The following is a 24,090-nucleotide window of genomic DNA, read 5'->3' as shown; positions in this document are numbered from 1 at the left end:
AGTTCAAAATGGATACATCTTACATTTCATGGATTGAGCAACTATTAATAATTCCCCGAAAAGGCAAAGACCCTCCCCACAAACTGTTTTCCATTCAGGCGAATAGCCCCATTTAATACTGATGTTAAAAATGGCAGATTCGAGCATGTTCTGCCTAGGTTAGTCTGTTTAGAGCAAACTGGTTTTGCAAAGGACAGACACTCCACTGACAACATGTTGAGTCTTCCAAATGTGCTGGGCACTTCAGGGAGTTAGACTGATGGACCTTCCTCGCCTTCTCTCTTTCAGGTGGAGTTATCTCCCTTAAAAGGTGAACTGCAAAGGTTTTTTCAAAAAAAGAAAAACACACTCACAAACCAAACATGCTGGTTTAAGAGCCAATAAAAGGAAAAAACGTATACAGAAGCTACTCATGGTAAAAGTTGTGATTATTACCACATCCTTAAGATTACTGATATTTTAAGATAAAGATTTTTTGACATTTCAGAATGGGTGGTGTATGTCACTCTTAGGAAAATCAGCCTGAAGAGATAGGCTCTCTCTTGTCTCCTCAAATGTTATCTTCTTTAGGTTGGAAAATCTTGACACAAAATGAAACATATTTAGACAAATTAAGTAAAAATGTTTCCAGTCCTTTTAAACTTCAAAGTTCAAGAAAAGAAACAAAAAACAAACCAAAAAACACTGAAATGAAAAGCTCAATAACTAAAAAGGAAAAGCCAGGTCTAATATTATTCCTCTGTCACTATAATGTCATTTCTGTGCTCTATGGTTGGCCCTTCTTTCTTGGAGTCAAACTTTCTGAAAACTAAAGCTCAACTTTTTATTCCACATATTATAGAAAACTATGGTCAGCAAAAAGCCTAGGAATGAGTTAACAGCAACATTTTATTACTGCAACTGTCCACAAAAGAATCACAGTACTCATTCAAGTGTATCATGCAAAGGAAACATCTCAATGTAAATTCTGAAAAGTACTACCATACTCTGTGTTAAAATAAATCATTTGAAAATCTTTAGAATTAAAATTAAAAAAGCATACCACTTGGAAGTCTGCTTTATTTTTAGAAAAGGGTAAATAAGATGGAAAAACCAGAGCTTAAAGGGTTCTAATACTTCATATAATCCTGTTCTTGAATCATTCTTTTACCTGTAATTTTTTTCCCAATTTATGGAACTGTTCAAAAATACTCTATTGGGCTCACCAAAAAACAAACATTCAAACAAACAAAATCAGTATGAGATACACATTCTAATAGAAAAAAAAAAAAATCAAAAGGTTCTAATTAGAAGTTTAGAAGTACAGTAAGAAAAAAGTCACTGCTGCTCAAGATGTGCTGTTTTGACTGAAAATATCTAAAGTTCCACAAAGCTTTCAGAAGGGTGGTGTATTCTCCCAGAACACGTGACATTAAGAAAGGAATGTCTTAGAACTTAAAGCCATCTTTGTAATCAGTGAATTGAAGCTTCTCATTTTATATACAAATAAAAATTCATCTCTATAAAAAACAGCTTTATTTTTCATTATCTACTATTCCAGGATCTATTGCTCTTGGATGCTTCTAAATGCAAAACAAAACAAAACAAAAAACAAAAAAAAACTAAGGTCTGGATACTCAACAAAGAGCAAACCATTTCTGTGCATGATATGGGTGAATACACTTTTTCTGTAAAGGGCCATATAGTCAATACTTTGGGCTTTGCTAGCCATGCGGTCTTCATTCCAACTACTCATCTCAGCTATTGTAGCGCAAAAGCAGCCATAGACAATACATGAAACTTTATTTATAAAAACAGGCAAAAGGCTGGATTTGGCCCACAGGCTGTAGTTTGTCCACTCCTGGTATAAGAAAGAGTTCAGAAAACTTTCTTTATAAAAACTGTCCTTTAATCAATATTATAAACGATAAAGAGAAAATCTGTGGTGATTTAAGAGAGAGAAAATATGCCACAGTACATACTTTGTGAATATTCTTCTCCCATCTGTGGTGGATACTCTTCATCCCAATCAACTACATCATCGTCTGTAAGCACCACAATGTGGCATTCACGTTCCCCACTCTGGGCACTGGCTACCATGAGAGGCAGGATCATTTCTTCCAAGTAAAATTCGAACTGTCTGCGAGCACCATCATTTGACAACTCATGCATTAGGGCACCTGAAATAAAACCCACAAAAATAACTTCGCTTTAGGGGTGACTGATAAGTACAAGAAGAGCAGAAACAACAAACACGTAAATAAAACACCACATTAGTTCAGCATCTACTTCGGGACCCTGTAGATAATATAATGGTTATTCTTTAGTCACTAAAACTTTTCTCAGAAAGAGTTCTTATGGAACTGCAGAATCTTACAGCAAGAAGGGCCAATTAAAGTCATCCAACAAAAGCCTCTTCACTTTACACATCATGAAGCAATCTGCCTAAGGTTACAAAACTAATTTTCAAAATCAGAATTAAATCCACCCTCCGTGACTCTATTCGCAGTCCAGGGTATTTTTTACTACATCATTTTGTCTTCAATCAACGTATGCGGTTATATTTTAAAGTATATTCTAAGGATATATTTGCAGATTATCCATATGAAATAAAATAGTCCCCATAGGCCACTTTCCACATTTTCTTTTTCAGAAAATCATTTACAAACATCATTGATATTACTGTGTAGGAAGCAGAGTGAGATGAAAAGGGTCACTTGACTATGGAATGAGGATGGCAAAAGGGCAAGCAAAATACAGCATGGTACAGGAATTACCACTGGAGAAGGAAATGGCAGCCCACTCCAGTATTCTTGCCTGGAAAATCCCATGGACAGAAGAGTCTGGCGGGCTACAGTTCATGGGGTCAGACACGACTGAGCACACAGGAATCACATAGCTTATGTGACCCTAGAACTGAGAGGAATGAAAGATACACTTCACCTGACCCTTCTTCTGACATAACAAACAACTTTAACTTTCCAAATACACAGTCACAAACTCACCTGCACCAACCTAATCATTTTTATTTTATTCCTATTTCATTGGCAACATCCTATTTCTTATCTAAGGATCTATCACCTCAGGAACTACCAGAAGAGTAAGAGAAGACACTAAAACTCAAATCTATAGTCTCCCAAATTAGAGCTTTTTTCCTCTCTACAACATGTTACTTAGTAACTGTTAATATAATAATAAATGATTACATAATTAACTATTTAGCCATGTCTCTCTCTAGGCTGCATACTTCCATTATGATTTTTTTAAATTCCCTTTATAGGTAAACCCTTACACATACAAATACGTTCTCTTATAGTCTCCAAATGACCTCTGGATTGTTAAAGAAAATGAACATCTTTTAAAAAAAATTTTACTGAAGTAAAAACTTTTTACTGATTTACAATGTTAATTTCTGCTGTACAGCAAAATGATTCCATTATACATTTAATGTTTTTCATATTCTTTTCCATTATGTCACAGAATATTGAATACAGTTGCTTGTGCTACACAGTAGGTTTTTTACCTATCCTGTGTGTGTGTGTGTGTGTGTGTGTGTGTGTATTAGTTTGCATCTACTAATCCCAAATTCCCAACCCTTCCTTCCCTATCCTCCTCCCCCGTGACAACCACAAGTCTGTTCTCTATGTCTTGAGTCTGCTTCTGTTTCATAGGTATGTTTGTGTCCTATTTTAGATTCTACAAATAAGTGATATCATATGGTATTTGTCTTTATCTTAACTTCACTTAGTATGATAATCTGTAGGTTCATCCATGTTGCTGTAAATGGCATTATTTCATTCTTTTTATGGCTAAGTAATATTCCATTATGTGTTTATACACACACAAGAACACACAAACCATATCTTCTTTATCCGTTTGTCTATTGATAGACATTTAGGTTGTTTCCATGTCTTGGTTACCATCAACAGTGCTGCTATGAACATGGGGTGCCTGTATCTTTTCAAATTACAGTTTTGTCTGGATATATGCCCTGGAGTGGGATTGCTGGATTATATGGCAACTCTACTTTCAGTTTTTTGAGGAACTTCCGTACTGCTCTCCATACTGACTACACCAATTTACATTCCCACCAACAGTGCTAAGAGGGTCCCCTTTTCTCCATAGCCTCTCCAGCATTTATTATTTATAGACTTTAAAGATGGCCATTCTGACCAGTGTGAGGTCATTATAGTTTGATTTGCATTTCTCTAATAAACTCTCTCATCACTAAGATTTGGTATCATTATCCCTGGTTTTCTTTCTCCTTTCTGGCTGCTGTTCTTCGGTCACCTTTTTCAATTTTTTCTCCTCTAGCTGGCCATTCAGTTCAGTTGCTCAGTCATGTCCAACTCTTTGTGACCCCATGGACTGCAGCATGCCAGGCTTCCCTGTCCATCACCAACTCCCGGACCTTGCTCAAACTCATGTCCATCGAGTCGGTGATGCCATCCAACCATCCCCTCCTCTGTCATCCCCTTCTCCTCTTGTCTGAGATCTTTCCTAGCATCAGGGTCTTTTCCAATGAATCAGTTCTTCACATCAGGTGGCCAAAGTGTTGGAGCTTCAGCATCAGTCCTTCCAATGAATATTCAGGATGCTTTCCTTTCAGAAATTATCTAAATATTTAGGTTAAATATTTCCTAAATATTTAGCTGGCCATTAAATATGGTTATTTTGCAGGGAAGTTCTAGGTTCTTTATTTTCTCTCACCTTAAGCTGATAATTCTCAAATTTATTCTACTAATTCTGCCTGCTATATTTCAGATGCATTATATTCAACTGCCTCCTGAAATCTCCACTAGGATGCCCTTTCACAGGCATCTCAAACTCAAATATATTCCAAATTGAACTTAATCATTTCAGTCTCTCTCTCTGCAGTTTTCCAAATGAGTAAATGGCATCACCATGCACTCAGGTTCTCAGAACCATCTCAGAAGAGTGTTAGTCATATGATAGTCTCTTAAATATTTGTCAAATAAATGAATGAATATTTGATTCCTCTTTCATCTCTTAACCATTCCTCAAGCCCTATTAAGGCCACCTCTTAAATACATCTTGAACTGTGCTATTTCTTTCTCTGAAAGATGCTGTTTTCCAAAGATAACTAAAAAGTTTCTCATGCCACATACTTTTCTGCAATGTGACTTTGATATTTCCTCCCAGTAGAAGTCCAATTACTCTCCCCTTCAATTTAGGCTAGTTATACTGACTTTCTTGTAACCAGGGGAGCACAGCAGAGGTGATGGGTACATGACTTGTGGTTCTGCCTTGGTCTTGGGAATGTTTGCTCCTCAGATGCTTCCTCTCTGATCCAGTCTCCAGGCTTGAAGAAGCCCAACCCACACGAAGAGGTCACATGTAGGTATACTCTGTTTGACAATCCTCACTGAACCCAGCCTTTCAGTTGTCCCACTGTAAAACTCACCAGCTGCTTTTGCCTTCATTTTCTCCACAGCAGCCAAAAAAAAATACAAATAGACGTCTCTAGTTTAAACCTTTCATGGCTTGTGCTATCTCAGAATAAAAGTCCCAAATCCTCAACCTGGTCCTTAAGCCTGTTATGTGAAAAAGGAGGTTATAGATCAGTGTCTACAGTACTTTAAAACATTTTTTTTCTTTAAATACTACCTATAGTATTTAAAGAAAAATACTTTAAATTCTGATGACTCCCACATATAGATATCTAGTCCACATTTCTCTCTTTAGACATGTATACCCAATGCCCTGCTCAGCATTTCCACTTGAATGTCTAACAGGTATTTCAAACTTACGTACAAAGTCAAGCTTTTAAGTGTTTGCCCCCCATGAAGTCTTCCCCCGTTTCAATCAATGGTTAACTCCACACTTCTAGATAGTTTAAGTACTATTCTCTCTTTTCAGCCTCATATTCAAATCAACAAGTAAATCTTTACAACTCTACCATCCAATATATTCAGAATTTAATCATTTCGTGTTGCTTCCACCTTAATTTAAGCCACCATCATCTTTTACCTAAATTATGATAACTGTTTCCTAATTACCTCTTTGTGTCTACCTTAGTTCCCCCTGCAGTCCATCTCCAACCCAACAGCCAAGAGTGATTCTTTTAAAATATACATCAGATCAGGAATATACCACTGCATGACTCTAAAGTGAATCCTGTGTGAATAGTGTGCCCATGAAATGGTAAAACATGGCATCCTTACAGATCATATCACTTCTCTGTTAAAACCCTCTGATGGCTTCCTATCTCACTCAGAGTAAAGTCAAAAGATAAAGGCCCTGCACCACCTCATCTCCCTGGACCTCATTTCCTACTACTGACACCCTCACTCACTCTACTCCAACTCCTCTGTCTCTTTGCTGCTCTCGAACTTACCAGGCAAACTGCTTCAACACTTGCTCTCATTGTTAACCTCTGCTTGAAATTTACTTCAATTTTCCTCTGCAATGAAGGCCTCTCAAACTACTCTTTATCCCTTTACCTTTCTTCTCCCTCCTCAGCACATAGCACTATCTAACATATCATATGTTATTTGTTCATGTTACTTGCTTACCTAGTCTGTTGTTTATCTCCCCAGAACGAGTGAAAGTTCCATTAGAACAGGAAGTTTTGCCTGGTTTGTTCCTGCTGCATTGCCCAAACTTAGCACAGGACTTGGTACAGAATGAACAGTTAATAAAACACATAACCAATTTTGCTTTCTCCCTTTCCTCTGGCCTTATGTCTCATCATTCACACACTATCTCTTTCAATCTAGCCATATGTCCCTTCTTCCAGGACCTTAAGCATGTCATATTCCTTCAAACCTGAAAGCCTCTGCAAATACCATTTCTGCTGCCTGGAGACCTTCTCACTCTCTTTTCCATTCCCTTACGTCTCAGCTTTAATGACACTGATTCAGATAATGATCTTCCATAGCCCCTTTACCATACACCTGTCATAGTATCTCATTTCTTCACTCTACTTTCACAGCTTTTCATTACTTCTTGAATGCCTGTCTTCCCTGCTAGACTGTAAACTCCATAAATACAGGGACAAAATCTTTCTTGTTCATCACTATATGTACTATATGCATGGAACTCATTGAAAGCCTGATTAAGAAGGGAAAAAAGTTATGCAAGTTAAATACTACACTGGAAACATAAAACTGGTACATAGGAATTAGAGATAAAGAGCTGGAAACCTACAGTGTATAGGTAATATTTGAAGCCCCAGTGATGAATGGCATTACTTAGATTAAGCGTATAGATTCTGTAAGAGCGAAGATAGCTAAAGACAAAACTGTTGGCAAGGAACACATTCAAGGTATAAATGATCAGGAAGCAGGTGAGAAAAAAAATTAGCAGAAGATCTAAAAGACGGCTGTCAAAGAGCCAGAGTATTGAAGAAAGAGTCAAGGAAAAAAACAGAACAGTGAAACCTAAAGGAAATACCATTAAAGACAAGATATCAGATTTACCACTAAATTTAACACTGTTCAAAATATTATAGTCAATTCAGCAAGACAAAAAGATATAAAAAGTTTTACTTACAAAAGGGTCAATTATCTACCAAGAATATGTAAGAAACAACTGAAAAACTACTACAAATAAGCAGAGTTCAGTTAGGTGGCTAAACACAAATATAGAAAATTCAATAATTTTCTTTTATGCTAGCAGTTAGAAAATCTGAACATATTCTACACACAGAAGTAACAAAAATACAAATTATCAAAGAATAAACTTAGACTATTGCAGAAGACACAAAAGAAAACTTTATAAATGGAAAGACACAGTAGTTGGAATAGGAGGCAGTATAATAAATGTTAATTCTTGTTGTCATTGTTCAGTCACTCAGTAGTGTCTGACTCTTTGCAACCCAATGGAGTGCAGCACGCCAGGCCTCCCTGTCCTTCACCATCTCCCGGAGCTTGCTCAAATTCTTGTCTACTGAGTCGATGGTGCCATCGAACTATCTCATCCTCTGTTGCCCCCTATGCCTCCTGCCCTCAATCTTTCCCAGCATTAGTGTCTTTTGCAATGAGTTGGTTCTTCCCATCAGGTGGGCAAAGTATTGGAGCTTCAGCTTCAGCATCAGTCCTTCCAATGATTATTCAGGGTTGATTTCCTTTAGGACTGAATGATCTCCTTGCAGCCCAAGGGACTCTCAAAAGTCTTCTCCAACACCACACTTCAAAAGCATCAATTTTTTGGCACTCAGCTTTCTTTATGGCCCAGCTCTCACATCTGTACATGACTACTGGAAAAACCATAGCTTCGACTATAGCTTTGACTATACGGACCTTTGTTGGCATAGTAGTATCTTTGCTTTTTAATATGCTGTCTGAAGCAACTTAGCAGCAGCAGCAGCAGCTAGGTTTGTCACGGTTTTTCTTCCAAGGAGCAAGAGGCAGTACAGAAGAGTGAAATGCAGCACTTTGGTGCAGTCTCAAAAACAACAGAATGATCTTGGTTTGTTTCCAAGGCAAACCATTCAGTATCACAGTAATCCAAGTCTATGCCCCAGGCACTAATGTCAAAGAAGCTGAAGTTGAACAGTTCTATGAAGACTTACAAGACCTTCTAGAACTAACACCAAAACAAGATGTCCTTTTCATCTTAGAGGACTGGAATGCAAAAGTAGGAAGTCAAGAGATATCTGGAGTACAGGCAAGTTTGGCCTTAGAGCACAAAATGAAGCAGGGCAAAGGCTAATAGAGTTCTGCTAATTCTTACAAAAAATTAACTTCAAAGAATCAGTGAAAAGCTCAAAAATTTTCAAATGATGTATTTTTGAATGCCTACAACAGACACAGGTCAGAATGGAGTACGTTTGAGCCTGAGGATTACTCTATAAAGAGGGAAAGACCAATGATACTAGAGAAGACAATAAGTGGAAAAGTGTCTTAAAAATGTATGAGGGGATAAAAGAGTTTATTCATTCAACAAATGTTTATTGAGTCCTTACTATGTGTCTGACACTATAGACACAGAGTGAAAAGGTATAGTCCCCATCATCAAATTCAACTGATTTAATGCTATTAATTGAAAAATAGGGCAAGACAGAGAAAGACAGAGAGAAAACATATAAGTGTCTGTTGTTTCAGTGCCTCTATATTTCTATGACTCCAAAAGTAGTCTCTGCCTCTTAATATCCCTTCTTAAACTAAATTAAATGTAACTTCAGTTTTTGATCTTCATTTGTAATTCCACTGTCTCCCACAAGGGTGGTGCCTTTCTTCCTAGGCCTTCTGAACTTGTCCTTTTGCAAACTTTAAATTTCATTTTCCACACTATTTTCAAAAAGGTAAGATCAGGGCATCCAGTCCCATCACTTTATGGCAAATAGGTGGGGAAAAAGTGGAAACAGTGACAGATTATATTTTCTTGGGCTCCAACAATCACTGTGGATGGTGACTGCAGCCATGAAATTAAAAGATGCTTGCTCCTTGGAAGGAAAGCTATGACAAACCTAGACAGGGTATTAAAAAGCAGGGACATCACTGTGCCAACAAATGTCCAAATAGTCAAAGCTAAGGTTTTCCAGTAGTTGTGTATGGATATAACAGTTGATCATAAAGAAGGCTGAGCGCCGAGAATTGATGCTTTGGAACTGTGGTGCTGGAGAAGACTCTTGAGAGTCCCTTGGACTGCAAGGAGGTCAAACTGGTCAATCCTAAAGGAAATCAACCCTGAATATTCACTGGAAGGACTTATGCTGAAGCTCCAATACTTTGGCCACCTGATGTGATGAGACAACTCATTGGAAAATGAGGCTAAGAAGGACTGAGGGCAGGAGGAGGAGGGGGTAACAGAATGAGATAGTTGGATGGCATCACCAACGAAATAGACAAGAATTTGAGCAAAATCCAGGAGGTAATGGAGGACAGGGAAGCCTGGCATGTTGCAGTCCGTGCCGTCACGAAGAGTAGGACACAACTTAGAGACTGAACAAATACCAATTTCACCGGGGACATTGTATTTTCATATCTCTTAGCCCCAGGCCTTCATTACTGAGTTCAGCCCTGGTTCTCAAAACCTCTTCTGGATTACAGGGCTTGCTTGGGAAGATAATGAGGACAATGAAGAAATTAAAGCCTAGTTGCCTCCAAACATAGCATTCCTTCTGCCTGAAACACACTTCCTCTTCCCTCTCCTCCAGAAAGCTTCCTCAAGACCCAACACCTGAGTTAGATACAGCTCATACATGCTCATCTAGTACCCTATTCTTCCTCTAACACAATATAATTTACTTATCTGCTTTTTTCCACTACATTGCAAGCATCACAAGAGAAGGGATCTTGTCTTTTCTTGTTGTCTTTTACATACCTAGTATTTGGTATAAAATGAGCATTCAATAAAAATGTAGAAAATGAGCAATAACTATGTAAACCATTGAACAAGTTGTTACTAAAGGATATCTTCTAATATAGTTATTCACAATATATTTTCATGTGGAAACATAAAATAGAATGTACTATATGATCCTTTATTATTTTTATTTTACTTTACCTTATTTCCTAATTTTGCTTTTTTTTTCTTAAAGCAAATCCTTATTTAACACTATGTGTCAACGTGAATGCACACTTAGTCGCTAAGTCATGTCCGACTCTGCAACCCCATGGACTGTAGCCCACCAGGCTCCTCTGTCCATGGGATTCTCCAGGTAAGAATACTAGAGTGGGTTGCCATTTCCTCCTCCAGGAGATCTTCCTGACCCAGGGATTGAACTCGCATCTCCTCCTTCTCCTGCAATGGCAGGCAAATTTTTTTACCACTGAACCACCTGGAAAGCTCTTATGTGTCAAGCACTATCCATTTAATCTTCACAACAACCCTGTGAGGTAAGTAATATTAGTCTCCCATTTTCAAGATGAGGCAACTAAGAAATAAGGTCTTAAGTAACTTGCCCAAGAAATCCAGGATGCTGTATTCAATATATTAACACACTGACTAGTTTTATAATTTTAAGAAAGAGATAAACAGACATTTTAGTGTAAAGTACCATTACAATATTCAGTAAAAGCACATATTTACAGGAAAAAAATCATTTTTGGACTCAAGTCTACACCTATAGTACACTTTCATATTTTACAAGACCATTTCTATCTCTTCAGATTCTATATAGTTTTATTTTAATAAAGTCTATGAGAATTGATAATTTTGTAACAAGTAAATGATATTTAATAGTGATGACAAGGTAAATGATGTGCAAAGGATTACAGAACTAAAATCCATTTATCTTTAAGGAATTCTAGTGTCTTTTTAATCTGAAAGTCACCAAAATTCAACATTTAGTCATACGCAATTAAATTAAAATGTTCCCATGAATTAAAAAACACAAAACCTTTATAGAAGGTTTTATGAAGTCAAGAATTTATAAATTAGAATAATGCTCATGATTTCAACTAAAAACATTTTTTAAGATGTGAAAAGACAGCAAATTAGTTCAAGTTTACAGCTGTATGCTTCAGCTGTCCAACTATTTGCTTTTAAACTTTAAAATATCATTTATAAAGAAATGGACTCAGAGGTGGACCACCCAATCGTTGTCTCACCTACTGATATTTTTATGGAGACCTTAAAAGAATATTTGGCCAAACAAATGAAAACAAAGAAAAACTGGTACTTAAGGACAGACCTAATAAGGACCACTCATTTTCAAGAAGTTAGACCATAATTAAGCATGAAGGATAGCTATATTTAAATATATAATAGATGCCCTACAAGTTTCCCATTCCCAATTTCTAATACACCAATGTTTCAGAAAGTATGGCCCCATTTTGCTAAGCTAGTGTTACATTTAGGTAATGAAGTAAACATAACCATATACTTGGGACTAACATACATCTATAACCACAGGTAGCAAAGTTTTACGATGGCATCCCACATTATACAGCATAAAATGTAAGAATATTAATTTTAAGACCTTCCACAATCTGGCCCCCATATTTATTCTCATCTCCTTCTGGTCCCAATATAGTCTCTTATATAGGTTATTTCCAAAGTATACCATTCATGTTGGTAATCCCCTAACCTTCCTACTCTACTCTTGCTAAATCATTCCTGTTCACTCTTTACAACCTGTCTCCTCTGAACTCTTCCCTAATCCTACTAGCCCACAATGACATCTTCTTCTGGGCTTTCCCAACCACTTAATAACCAAGTCAACATTTGATAATTTTCATATACCATTTTGAATTTTCTGTGTATAATCACCTTTCTTCTTAGGCATAATATAACAGTAAAGGGGATTGGCATGGGGGCAGGGGGGGCAGCATGACAGGAAAATATCCATCAAAGAGTTAGGATTTCTGAAGTTCTAGACTTGCTCTGAGACTGTATTTGAAGTTCCTGAATAAAGCCATTTAATTCTTTGTATAAATGAGGGCTGGTATTTGGTAGTCAATCTAAGATCTTTAATGACAAATACTCTTTCTGGGAATGATTTGTATCTTCCATAGTTGCTTAGGATGTTATACTACATGGCAAATACAAAAAGAAATTATAAATTCTCGGTTGATGTGATCTGAGGAGTGAAGCCAAATACCACACTTGGACAAAGTCAGGGCTACCAAGCTGGGAGATACAGACTGGCAAAAAATGATAGAGGAAGAACAAATAGCAGCAGAAATATGGGAGACTCTACAAACAAAAAAACTATTAAGCTGAAAGAAAGTTTTGGAAAATTGCACCAAACAATGATCTCTGTGGACTTTCATGAATAAGCTTCACAGTATTAGTGCTTTAGAATTCAATTAAACAAATTCTTGAAGTCTAGGTAAATAGCACTATTTCAGGTACTTCATTCCAATACATTGTAACTCTACAAACCACTCACACACAAAACATACTTACTGAGATCTCTACATTTAATAGTACTATATTCGAAAGAGATACAAAGATAGTCACAAGCTTCTCTCAATTCAGGAATAGATATGCCATCAGGACAACGGATTATTCCTGTTTTATAATAATCCTGAAAAAAAATAAAGAATGCATTAAAGAATGCACAAGGTAGACAAAATTTATTTTTAGGATTTGGCTGATATAATTTTTTTAAATTGTGATACTCTGAGATTTCTGAATTGTGGAATTTTAAAGTTAGGTGAGACCTCAGTTCACCTAACCACTTTTTTACTTTACTGACAAGAAAAATTTATGTCCAAATGGATTCACTGACTCATCCAGTTACGAAATTATTTAACAGGAGAGATAAAGTTAGAACCTGGGTCTCCTCATTACTTATGCATCTCTTCTCTCTACTGTACCATGCTAATTCACATGCATTCCCCCCTTACAAGTTATCTGTCTACATACCTACCATGTATTTTTTAAAGAAATTTTAAGAAAGTTAAATGATATACTTTACGTTACCTTAAATATTACCTAGAGAATGGGGCAAAACTTAAGGTTTTTAGTAAAGAACTTCAAAATCATTTCCAAGTATTCAAATATATGGAAACAGAACACACAATTTTTCTTCTTCCAAATATCGTTCTTTGGTGTTTCCCGCATAAGTACAAACAATAATAACTATTATTTCCAAAATTTACTTGAGATGCTGTTAGGGGCTGGCCCAGAGCTACAGATAAGTTACTCCATAGCTGAGTCATGGAGTAACTGGTCAATACCATTAGGGGACAAATGGAAGTATGGGCAGCTGAAAAAGCACTTCCCCCCAAATTAAGACCTGCCTCAAGCTTCTTGATGTTCAGAGCCACAGTAAAAATATTTCTGAAGTTGCTACATGAATCAAGCAAGACATCTTCTGGTACTTTTCCAAGTACTTATTAGTACTGATCACGATCAACTACTTTTCCTGTCTTGTACCTCAGGATCCTCCCTCTCCTCTTCCCACAAAACTATTTAAGGAAACCATATTTTCAAACCATGGAATAAACTGTCACATGCTATAAATCAATCTTTTCTCACTGATTAAAATTACAAGTAGTGACTGTAGTACTAATTCAAATATTTCTCAAAATAAAAGGTTAATTTTTTTTTTAAGTTTTAATACAAAAATGATAGGAAACACATTTTAGAGATGACTTTCAAATGTTCCTAAGTGTCCACCACTAGTTATATGCAACAAAATATTAGAATTCAGTAGCCACATTTATTGTGACAGCAAAAAATTCTCAACTTTTTGCATTTAATAGAATTAGGGAAAGTGGAGTAGTCTGACTATAGAAATGTTACCACTAAACCCTTGAAAGAGCTGCCTATGCAGACCTAAGAGTTGAATTATCGCCTATCTTATTTTTGCAAAGGTTATAAAATTCATTTATTTTTATCATGTTATATTTACATACCAAAAGAAAATGAATTAAATGATATTGGATACACTGGATACTTCCATAGACATATCCAAATACAATTCTGCTTTCAATCCAAATACCTATCAAGAAAGGGTCAACTGACTCAATCAATACACACAAGAAACAGCACTTACCAGAATTGCTCGAAATACAGTAGAGCCAATTCCTTCTGCCACCTCATACTCTCCCTTCTCATTAGGACGTGTAAAGTTATGTTCTCTGCCAGATCCAAACATCCTATGGTAGCAAGTAATTGAGAAATAAATCAACAGGCTATCCCTTCAAAAGGGAAAATTGTTTTCACGTACAAAAGTAAAAAGGAATTATAATTTTAGCATTCAGATCAGTTCTTCAATCGTGTCCGACTCTTTGCGACCCCATGAATCACAGCACGCCAGGCCTCCTTGTCCATCACAAACACCCGGAGTTCACCCAAACTCATGTCCATCGAGTCAGTGATGCCATCCAACCATCTCATCCTCTGTCGTCCCCTTCTCCTCCTGCCTCCACTCCTTCCCAGCATCAGGGTCTTTTCCAATGAGTCAACTCTTCGCATGAGGTGACCAAAGTATTGGAGTTTCAGCTTCAACATCAGTCCTTCCAATGAACATCCAGGAATGATTTCCTTTAGGATGGACTGGTTGGATCTCTTTGCAGTCCAAGGGACTCTCAAGAGGCTTCTCCAACACCAAGGTTCAAAAGCATCAATTCTTCGGTGCTCAGCTTTCTTCACACTCCAACTCTCACATCCATACATGACCACTGGAAAAACCATAGCCTTGACTAGATGGACCTTTGTTGGCAAAGTAATGTCTCTGCTTTTTAATATGCTATCTAGGTTGGTCATAACTTTCCTTCCAAGGAGTAAGCTTCTTTTAATTTCATGGCTGCACCATCTACAGTGATTTTGGAGCCCCCCAAAATAAAGTCTGACACTGTTTCCACTGTTTCTCCATCTATCTGCCATGAAGGGATGGGACCAGATGCCATGATCTTAGTTTTCTGAACGTTGAGCTTTAAGCCAACTTTTTCACTCTCCTCTCTCACTTTCATCAAGAGGCTCTTTAGTTCCTCTTCACTTTCTGCCATAAGGATGGTGTCATCTGCATATCTGAGGTTATTGATATTTCTCCCAGCAATCTTGATTCCAGCTTGTGCTTCTTTCAGCGTTTCTCATGATGTACTCTGAATATAAGTTAAATAAGATGGGTGACAATATACAGCCTTGACGTACTCCTTTTCCTATTTGGAACCAGTCTGTTGTTCCATGTCCAGTTCTAACTGTTGCTTCCTGACTTGCATACAGGTTTCTCAAGAGGCAGGTCAGGTGGTCTGGTATCCCCATCTCTTTCAGAATTTTCCGCAGCTTATTGTGATCCACACAGTCAAAGGCTTTGGCATAGTCAATAAAGCAGAAATAGATGTTTTTCTGGTACTCTCTTGCTTTTTCGATGATCCAGCGGATGTTGGCAATTTGATCTCTGGTTCCTCTGCCTTTTCTAAAACCAGCTTGAACATCTGGAAGTTCATGGTTCACGTATTGCTGAAGCCTGGCTTGGAGAATTTTAAGCATTACTTTACTAGCGTGTGAGATGAGTGCAATTGCGCGGTAGTTTGAGCATTCCTTGGCATTGCCTTTCTTTGGGATTGGTATGAAAACTGACCTTTTCTAGTCCTGTGGCCACTGCTGAGTTTTCCAGATTTGCTGGCATATTGAGTGCAGCACTTTAACAACATCATCTTTTAGTACTCAAAATAGCTCAACTGGAATTTCCTCACCTCCACTAGCTTTGTTCATAGTGATGCTTCCTAAGGCCCACTTTACTTCAAGACTCCAGGATGTCCAGCTCTAGGTGAGGGATCACACCATCGTGATTATCTGGGTCGTGAAGATCTTTTTTATACAGTTCTTTTGTGTATTCTTGCCACCTCTTCTTAATATCTTCTGCTTCTGTTAGGTCCCTACCATTTCTGTCCTTTATTGAGCCCATCTTTGCATGAAATGTTCCCTTGGTATCTCTCATTTTCTTGAAGAGATCTCTAGTCTTTCCCATTCTGTTGTTTCCCTCTATTTCTTTGCATTGATCACTGGGGAAGGCTTTCTTATCTCTCCTTGTTATTCTTTGGAACTCTGCATCTGTGGCTCAGATCATGAACTCCTTATTGCCAAATTTAGACTTAGATTGAAGAAAGTAGGGAAAATCACTAGACCATTCAGGTATGACCTAAATCAAATCCCTTATGATTATAAAGTGGAAGTGAGAAATAGGTTTAAGGGACTAGATCTGATAAGAGTGCCTGATGAACTATGGATGGAGGTTTGTGACACTGTACAGGAAACAGGGATCAAGACCATCCCCATGGAAAAGAAATGCAAAAGAGCAAAATGGCTGTCTGAGGAGGCCTTACAAATAGCTGTGAAAAGAAAAGAAGCAAAAAGCAAAGGAGAAAAGGAAAGATATTCCCATTTGAATTTTAGCATTAAATTATATCATTAAATTAGCCCACAAATATTTATCAGACATTTATCCTGGCAAATGTGACAAACGAAGCATTATGAAAAAAATTTTTTGTGGGAGGAAACAGTAGTCAAGATTCCCCATAAGAAAATAAAATCAACTAATAAGATTCAAAAGCTAAAAAAACTTTCCAGTCCCCTTTCTTCAGGGGTGAAAAAAAAACACAAATCAATTTAGGAGAGATTCTTACACTAATTTTATCCAGAGAAAGAAAAAAATAAAAGAGAAGAGGGAGTGAGGGAGGAAGGAGACACTACTATCTTCAATGCAAAGTTAAGTCTATTAAGCAGCATGTATGGTAATCTAAACTAGAAAAAAGTAAAATAAGTATAGGCAGATTCAGTTATTTCACTTTTCACAAAACTATAAATGTAACAAATCCTGAACAAAACTCTTACACTTGCATGCTAGAACTGAAAAATAAGCAATCAAATACCGGGGTAGAGAGGAATGAAGAAGAGAATGACAATTATAAATAAGTAACAAGCTCATAATATTAATTTTTATAAAAAGAAGATGCAGATGAATTTCTATTTTTTCACATCATGTTGTTGGCCCTTTAACAGTAACTATTTAGAAAAGAGGCAATTTGCTAAATATGTCCTTCAAAACAAAAAGTTGAACGCATAACTCCCAAGCAAATTTTTAAAGTGTGATTAAAAGAATCTGAACCTCTAAATTCAATGACAACATCATTCCTAAAGTCAATATAGCTGATCTAAGTTTCCTATTCAACAATTTCCCAATTTAAATAGTTCCCTCTTTTCTTATAACACAGAACCTATAAAGAACAAAGCTTTTTTATTTCAAAGTTTCCAAAAGAATTCCAACTGCTTTTTACAGTTCCCATGAATATTAATTTTCATCCCCAAAGACATGCTTTCGTCAACTGACATGAAAAGAAGCCTTCACTGATTTGGAAAAAAAGAAGCGAGTCTTTCAGGAATCAAATGTCATGCAATTTTCTCAAATACTTGAACTTTTTACAAAAAAGGAAAGTTATACTTTTCAGATCAATATGGATCACAAACGAAAACATCCTCCGGATTTATTTTAAAAAGAAAATGTAGCCTATCAGCTGAAGAAAAATTTCAAATACTTACTTCTGCCCTTCAACTGTTTAAGTTTAGGTAAAAATATAAAATATGATCAGTGTCGAGTTATCCTCCTAAAAATCTCCCATCAACAATCTTTCCTTCAAATTCTACTGTTTATTGTAATGTAATGTCTTGGAAATAAATAAACATGCTTTGATTTTTTAAAAAAGTCTTTCCTATGCTTCTAATAATATGTAAAAGCCTATAGAGTACAAGTATTTTTTTCCTTAGAGATGTAAAGTCTAGAGCCAGTGTTAAGAGGAAACATTTTCTACCCAAAATGTAAACAGTGTCACATGCTGGCATTTGTTCTGGATTCTGAGATACTTACAAATCATACACACACACATACACAGGTACCCCAAATAGTTACTCATATGCAACCAAGCAAAAAATTCAAGTTTTCCTTTTTAACCTCATGCAAACTTTCATTTATGTGTTTCCTTCATTTTATATTAGAATGAATAGAAAAAAAGCACTAATTTTACAATTAAAAGGTGTTTGATCCTTTTGAACACTTTGAAATATACTGAAGTTCCCATAACTACAGCCCATATTGTCTCTACCAATTCTAGAATGTGGTTCCCTTAACTACAAATTTTATATTAATCTATTACTCCAGACCAGTACAGATTAAGAAACAATTATCTCTCCTTCATTCTACTGACTACTTGTTAATATTATTTCTTTAAAGTAAATACATCAAACTGATAACTCATGCTGACTTTTCAGCTAACCAAATGCTGATACCTGCTGTATCTGGAGATTGAATTTAGGAGCCCCAAGTGAAGGAAACATTATCACTGTTAAATTCATCTTGTCAAATACAATCTATGTTTTCAGATCTTTAAGTATTCTGTCTTCATTTAACTACTGCATTTGCTATTTCTAGGTACAGCAAACATTATTCAAAATAAAATCAAGCTCAAGATCTGGCTCTACAATTTCTAGCTGGATTAACTTGAACAAGTTATTTAAATTCCATAGCTCAACAGCAACACTGTATTCCACTAGAGAATTACTGTAAAACTTTAAATTTTAAAAAAAGGCAATGGAAAAGTGCTTATTATTAATAATACAAAGAATCACAATAATACAAACCTGCCCAACATTGTATTTGGCTGTGCAGTAAAAATGGATGGGTCTACAACAAATCTAGTGTTATCCACTATAAGTGTCACTCGTTCTGATGTTCTTACATTCCGAGCTCCTTCTTTTGCATTTTCATACACAAACACCATTTCCCCAGATGTCTTACAGCTACTATCTGAACTTGACTGACTACTGTTTCTGCTGCTGTTCCCAGCACTGCTACTGGATCCATTTGGAGAGGCTTTCTGAGGACGAGGACTGCTTGGACGAGAGGAACTGTGATCTTTTTCACGTTCTGAAATAAAGATGTTAAACAAATTTATGCAAATTTCCTTTTAAAAAATACAAGATATACATATATATCTTTTGAAAATAATGATTTAGAAAAGTAGTTTTATATCATAGCAATTCTGCTTTTTTGATTTCAAATAACATTTTCACAGAACATCATAAATGTTCATTTATTTTCTAGGAATAAAACCTACAACATTACACTGTTTTCTAAAACAATTAATACTGTAGAGTTTTTAAGAAAGATGTATACCTAACCAATGTTGACCCAGACCAAGATAAAAATTAAATTGAATTATATTACTGCTCTATTTAAAAATATACAGAAACAAAAGGAGTACAATATTCTAAGTCAAATAAGCAAGCATTGAAAGTCAGTAAAAGATTAATAACAATTTTAACTGTCCTAAATACTGAAAGTATTAATACTATTCTGAAAACACAAAGTACAAACTTTGGACTCTTAACTACATTAATAAGGAAACCCCCAAATCAGCAATTTATCTCACAAAAGGAAGGTACCAAAGGTAGAAAAATTTTTTACCACAGACACTAAGAAGTATTTATGTTTTCAAATGACTTTTAGTGTTTTACCAAATTAAATGGTTTAATAGCTAGTGATATACTGCCTTCTTCTCATTCTCATTTTTAAAAAAGCACTGCTATAAATTTTATAGGATCATATTAATATTACCTATAATTTTAATATAAAGAAACACTGTTAAAATTCAGACAATTTTCTTTAGCTGTTCCAACAGTCTACAAAAGGGAAATTAAAAGATTTTGTGATGTTTCCTTTAGAGATTAGATTACTAAACTTTAAAGGTGACCTAAAAATGTACCTCCATCTCATCAGTTTCATCAGCTTTTGCCAAATTCCTTCATGACTCAGGCTACTTAGAACACTCTGTACAGCTTTACTGGTTATATAATTAGGCTTGCTGTATCTCCAGAGATACCATGACACCTCCCTTGTAGTGCCTATTTCTACAATCTTGGTAGCATACTAAAAGTAAAATTTGCTAAAGCAATAAAATAACTTATTATATCCCCTATTCTCTTCCCAGATACTAAACTTTGCATATAACAAACTGTCAGCTCTTACTTACACTTTTCTTAGTTTTTAGCTTATTAGTATTATTCTGACTTAAAGACCTACTTAGATACTGACAACCTCTCCACATAATTAGACCTAATATACATGATTTTGATTTATATGAGGTAATCAGAAACTGCCTCAAATAGTAAGTCAAAATATTTAATTTGCCACTTCTGAGGGAAAAATAAAAATCAGCAAGCTCACACTGTTTATGTACATCTACTCAAGAGTGGTGCTTTACAGTCACACAATGTATTTACCTGGAGGAATAGCATTCATTTATAATAAAGAGAAGGAAGGAATAAAAAGATCTGAGCTGTCAAGGGGGGGGGAACCCACTTCCACCCTCCTTTTCCTCCTCTGTTTTTTAATTAAATTTAAAATATTGTCAAAAATCAACGTAAATGGCTCCATGATGGTTACTCTTCCACTTCCTTTTTTAGTACGATTAACAAGGATTCTTATCAATAATTTACTACAGATTATTTTAAATAAACCACTGCTATATATCTCACAAGATAAAAATTACTTGAAAAAAGATCTTAAATCTACATATTACAGTTGTAAAGGCTGTTCAAATTATTTCTAAGACTGTCCCAAACTCTGAAAAAAAATTCACTTTAAAGTTTCATTAAGTTTTTTTTTTTAACACCAAGAATCAAGCTAAGTTAAAACAGAAGCAACTGAAAAGAAGATGTTAATTTTACTGTAAAGTATTAGGCATAATTCACTATTATTACTACTTTAAAAAGGTAAATGCACTGGAAATGTCCTGGCAGTCCAGTGGTTAGGTCTCAGCACTTTCAATGCCAGGGCCCGGGGTTTGATCCATGGTCAGGAAACTAAGATCCCACAAGTCGTGCAGCATAGCCAAATTAAAAAAAAAAAAAAAAAAAGGTAGATGCATGCTTTTAACACCTGTTGGGAAGTTTAGTTGATTTTACATACCAACATGGTGCTGTCGTGTTGGAGAAGTAACATTTCTAATGCAAGGAGTGAGCTGAGATTCTGTTCTTTCATGAGATGAATCTCGTGATCTGTCACTTGACCTTCGTCTATCTCTTGACCTCTCATGTCCCCCACTAGCACCATGGAGACTCATTTTGGTGTGGTCGACAGCTCCTTTAGCAACACGTGAGGGAGTACTGATAAATCAGAAAAGAAAATTAACCATAAAAGTAGAACATGAAATTGCAAACGCTTTCCAAAAAAACTTCCAATTAATATAAAACTACTAATATTCTGAAGTGCAACAGTCAAATGCTATTATACTTAACAATTCTGAAACCTTATTTTAAACTTGCAGGTTTTATACATTCTGCATAAATGTCTTTAAAGATCACATACTCCAATTCAGTTTTTTTAAGGATGAGAAAACTAAAGCCCAGAAAGGTTAACTGACTGTTGAGTTAATAGCATAGTAGAAGAGGTAGCAGTAGTAGTTAGCAGTAGTAGTACTAGCAGTAGAGACCATCCAAATCTCTTAAATATAACTCAAGTGTTCTCCTGGTTTTTCTGATTGTAAGGGAAAAGGAGAGGGTGAGCACCAGCTTCTGGAACTCTTAAACACTGAGGTATGGGACAAAGTAATTGGTCTTGCTGCCTAATAAAATAAGAATACACACTAGGGACTTCCCTGGTGGTCCAGTGGTTAAGACTCCTCCCAAGTCCAATACAGGGGTCATGGGACTATATGCCATGAAACATGGTCAAAAAGTAATTAAAAAAAAAAAAGAATACATGCTAACTCCAATCAATTCATTTTGATTGAACCCTCTTGAAAAATTTTGAAAAGCATTTTTCTAAAAAGCTAATAGCACTGACGAAATATAGTTACAGAATTTAAAATTTTAAAACATCTTACATAGAACAAATATGCCCATGGGAAGTGAATAACTGAGAATGACGATTAAGATATTCTAGTTGACAGCATTCATTCACACAATTATTAAGTTATATGTACTATGTGCACAATGCTGTTACATGCCAGGATAGAAGCAGCTTCCTTAGGGTGCTTATGATTTAAGTGCAGCAGTTATACATGAATTGTTACATTTAAACAATGTAAACAATTCAAATGTTATCCCAAATTTAAAATATAAAATAATTACACGTATCTCAAATACAATTAATAAATGAATGACAGATAATAAATGCTCTAAGATCTCACAAGAAGAAAACACTACTGTAAATCACTGGTGAATCTGGCACTAACAAATAGCTAAGATTTTAATAATCAAAGTACACTGCAAGTAGGAAAACTGATAGGAACAAAAATGAAAGAACCTAACCTAAGGCAGGTAAAAATTTATCATCTTATTAGCAAACAACATAGTTCATCATTTAAAAATATTAAAGTGCTTTTCAGAAACGGAAAAAGACAGGAATAGAAGGAACTTCATGGCTTCAGAGTAATAAAGACTTAAAATCAAATTGTCTTTTAATACTTAATTGCTCAACAGGTTGAATGTTAACATTTTGGAACCTTAGTTTCCTCATCCGTAAACTGTAGATACTACTGACTTTCTAAGTTTAATATGAGGATTATATGAAGTGTAATCAGTAAACTGACCAATAATGTGCCTGGCACAACAGAATCACCCACTAAATGTTACTTTATTTAGTTTTAACAGGTGAGGACACTAAAGTTCAAAATCACAAGATTTTGCTCAGAGTCACATGGAATTTTAGTAGATATGCTCATAACAGTGAAACCTAATCCTTTCAATTCATTCCAGTGCCTCCTCCATGATGTTACTCTACAGTCCTTCACCAAAACCACATTATTTAAAAATTTAATCTTGATGATTCAGTTTTAAATCCATCAATGCTCAGGGATCATCTCCTCTGATTTATTAGCTGTAACACTGTTATTTTAGTGGTTTCTTTCATTATGAAGATGGTTATCATCTTACTATAACAGACTAAAAAGACAATAAATAAGGCTGACTCTGTATCTACCCTAAGAGTGACTTCTAAAGAAATAAAGACAAGTGACCAGTTTTATTCAGTCATCTGTCGCTCATAAATCTACAGAAAGAAAAAAAGAACAAAACAACCCTCTATTCCCACCTTCCTTTCAGTGAAAAAGATCAGAGTAGGATTACATCATTGGAACATAATTTTTTTCTTTAAATAGAACAAATCAAAAGATCCTACTTTTAAGTTAAAAACCTTACAATAGGGACAATGGAATTTCTGACTCATCTCCTAAAGTAGGAAAAAGAAAGGAATACACAATAATAGAATAAGCATTTTACACTGGAAAAAATCCTCAAATTACTCTAGCTAAGTTTTAAATGCATTAATAAACACATTTTCTAAATATGAATCTAATTGATAATTTAATAGATAAGATACAAACACAATTACAACTAAGGTAAATGGAGGATAAATGTTCAGTAAGGCCCAAGCCAACTGATTAACTGAAAAAGGATTTCAACTAGACATCTTTATAGCTGAAAGATTAAATACCGCCAAGTATTTTGCTTAAATACTGGCTTCATTTCTAAACTGTTTAGACATTAAACAAATGCAAAAGGTGTCATAATATATTCCTGTTCCTTTTTTTTCATTCTCAAATGGAATGTACTCTGAATGAGACCTTCAAAATCAGATGTCATGGAAGACTAATTATGTCCTACTCTATTTAATTAAATAATTTTAGATCAGGAAAGCACTCTAAGGGCAAACATAATTAACAAGTGCAAATGAAAATGAGGACAAGCAAG

The 24,090-nt window shown here is 35.6% G+C and overlaps 1 protein-coding gene across 12 annotated transcripts in view; it reads right to left on the bottom strand.

Moving 5' to 3' along the window:
- The window catches only part of BTBD10 (BTB domain containing 10), a 77,559-nt gene that overhangs the window by 5,177 nt on the left and 48,292 nt on the right, over positions 1-24,090 (bottom strand). For 9 of the 12 annotated variants that reach the window (XM_081545145.1, XM_081545140.1, XM_081545148.1 and 6 more), the window contains 5 exons: positions 21,308-21,504; positions 18,979-19,264; positions 14,396-14,498; positions 12,799-12,919; positions 1,962-2,159 (listed from right to left, as the gene is read on the bottom strand). In XM_081545145.1, the coding sequence (XP_081401271.1) occupies positions 1,962-2,159; positions 12,799-12,919; positions 14,396-14,498; positions 18,979-19,264; positions 21,308-21,504 (905 nt within the window). Of the gene's footprint in view, positions 1-210; positions 316-1,961; positions 2,160-12,798; positions 12,920-14,395; positions 14,499-18,978; positions 19,265-21,307; positions 21,505-24,090 lie in introns of all 12 variants that reach the window. The other 3 variants (XM_081545138.1, XM_081545137.1, XM_081545147.1) reach the window with 1 other exon arrangement.

The sequence above is a fragment of the Giraffa tippelskirchi genome, chromosome 11 (genome assembly GCF_054371585.1).
Source record: "Giraffa tippelskirchi isolate mGirTip1 chromosome 11, T2T-mGirTip1v1.2.pri, whole genome shotgun sequence".
NCBI lineage: Eukaryota > Metazoa > Chordata > Mammalia > Artiodactyla > Giraffidae > Giraffa > Giraffa tippelskirchi.
Note: the sequence above shows the minus strand (reverse complement) of the source record. Positions and strands in the feature narration are given on the sequence as shown.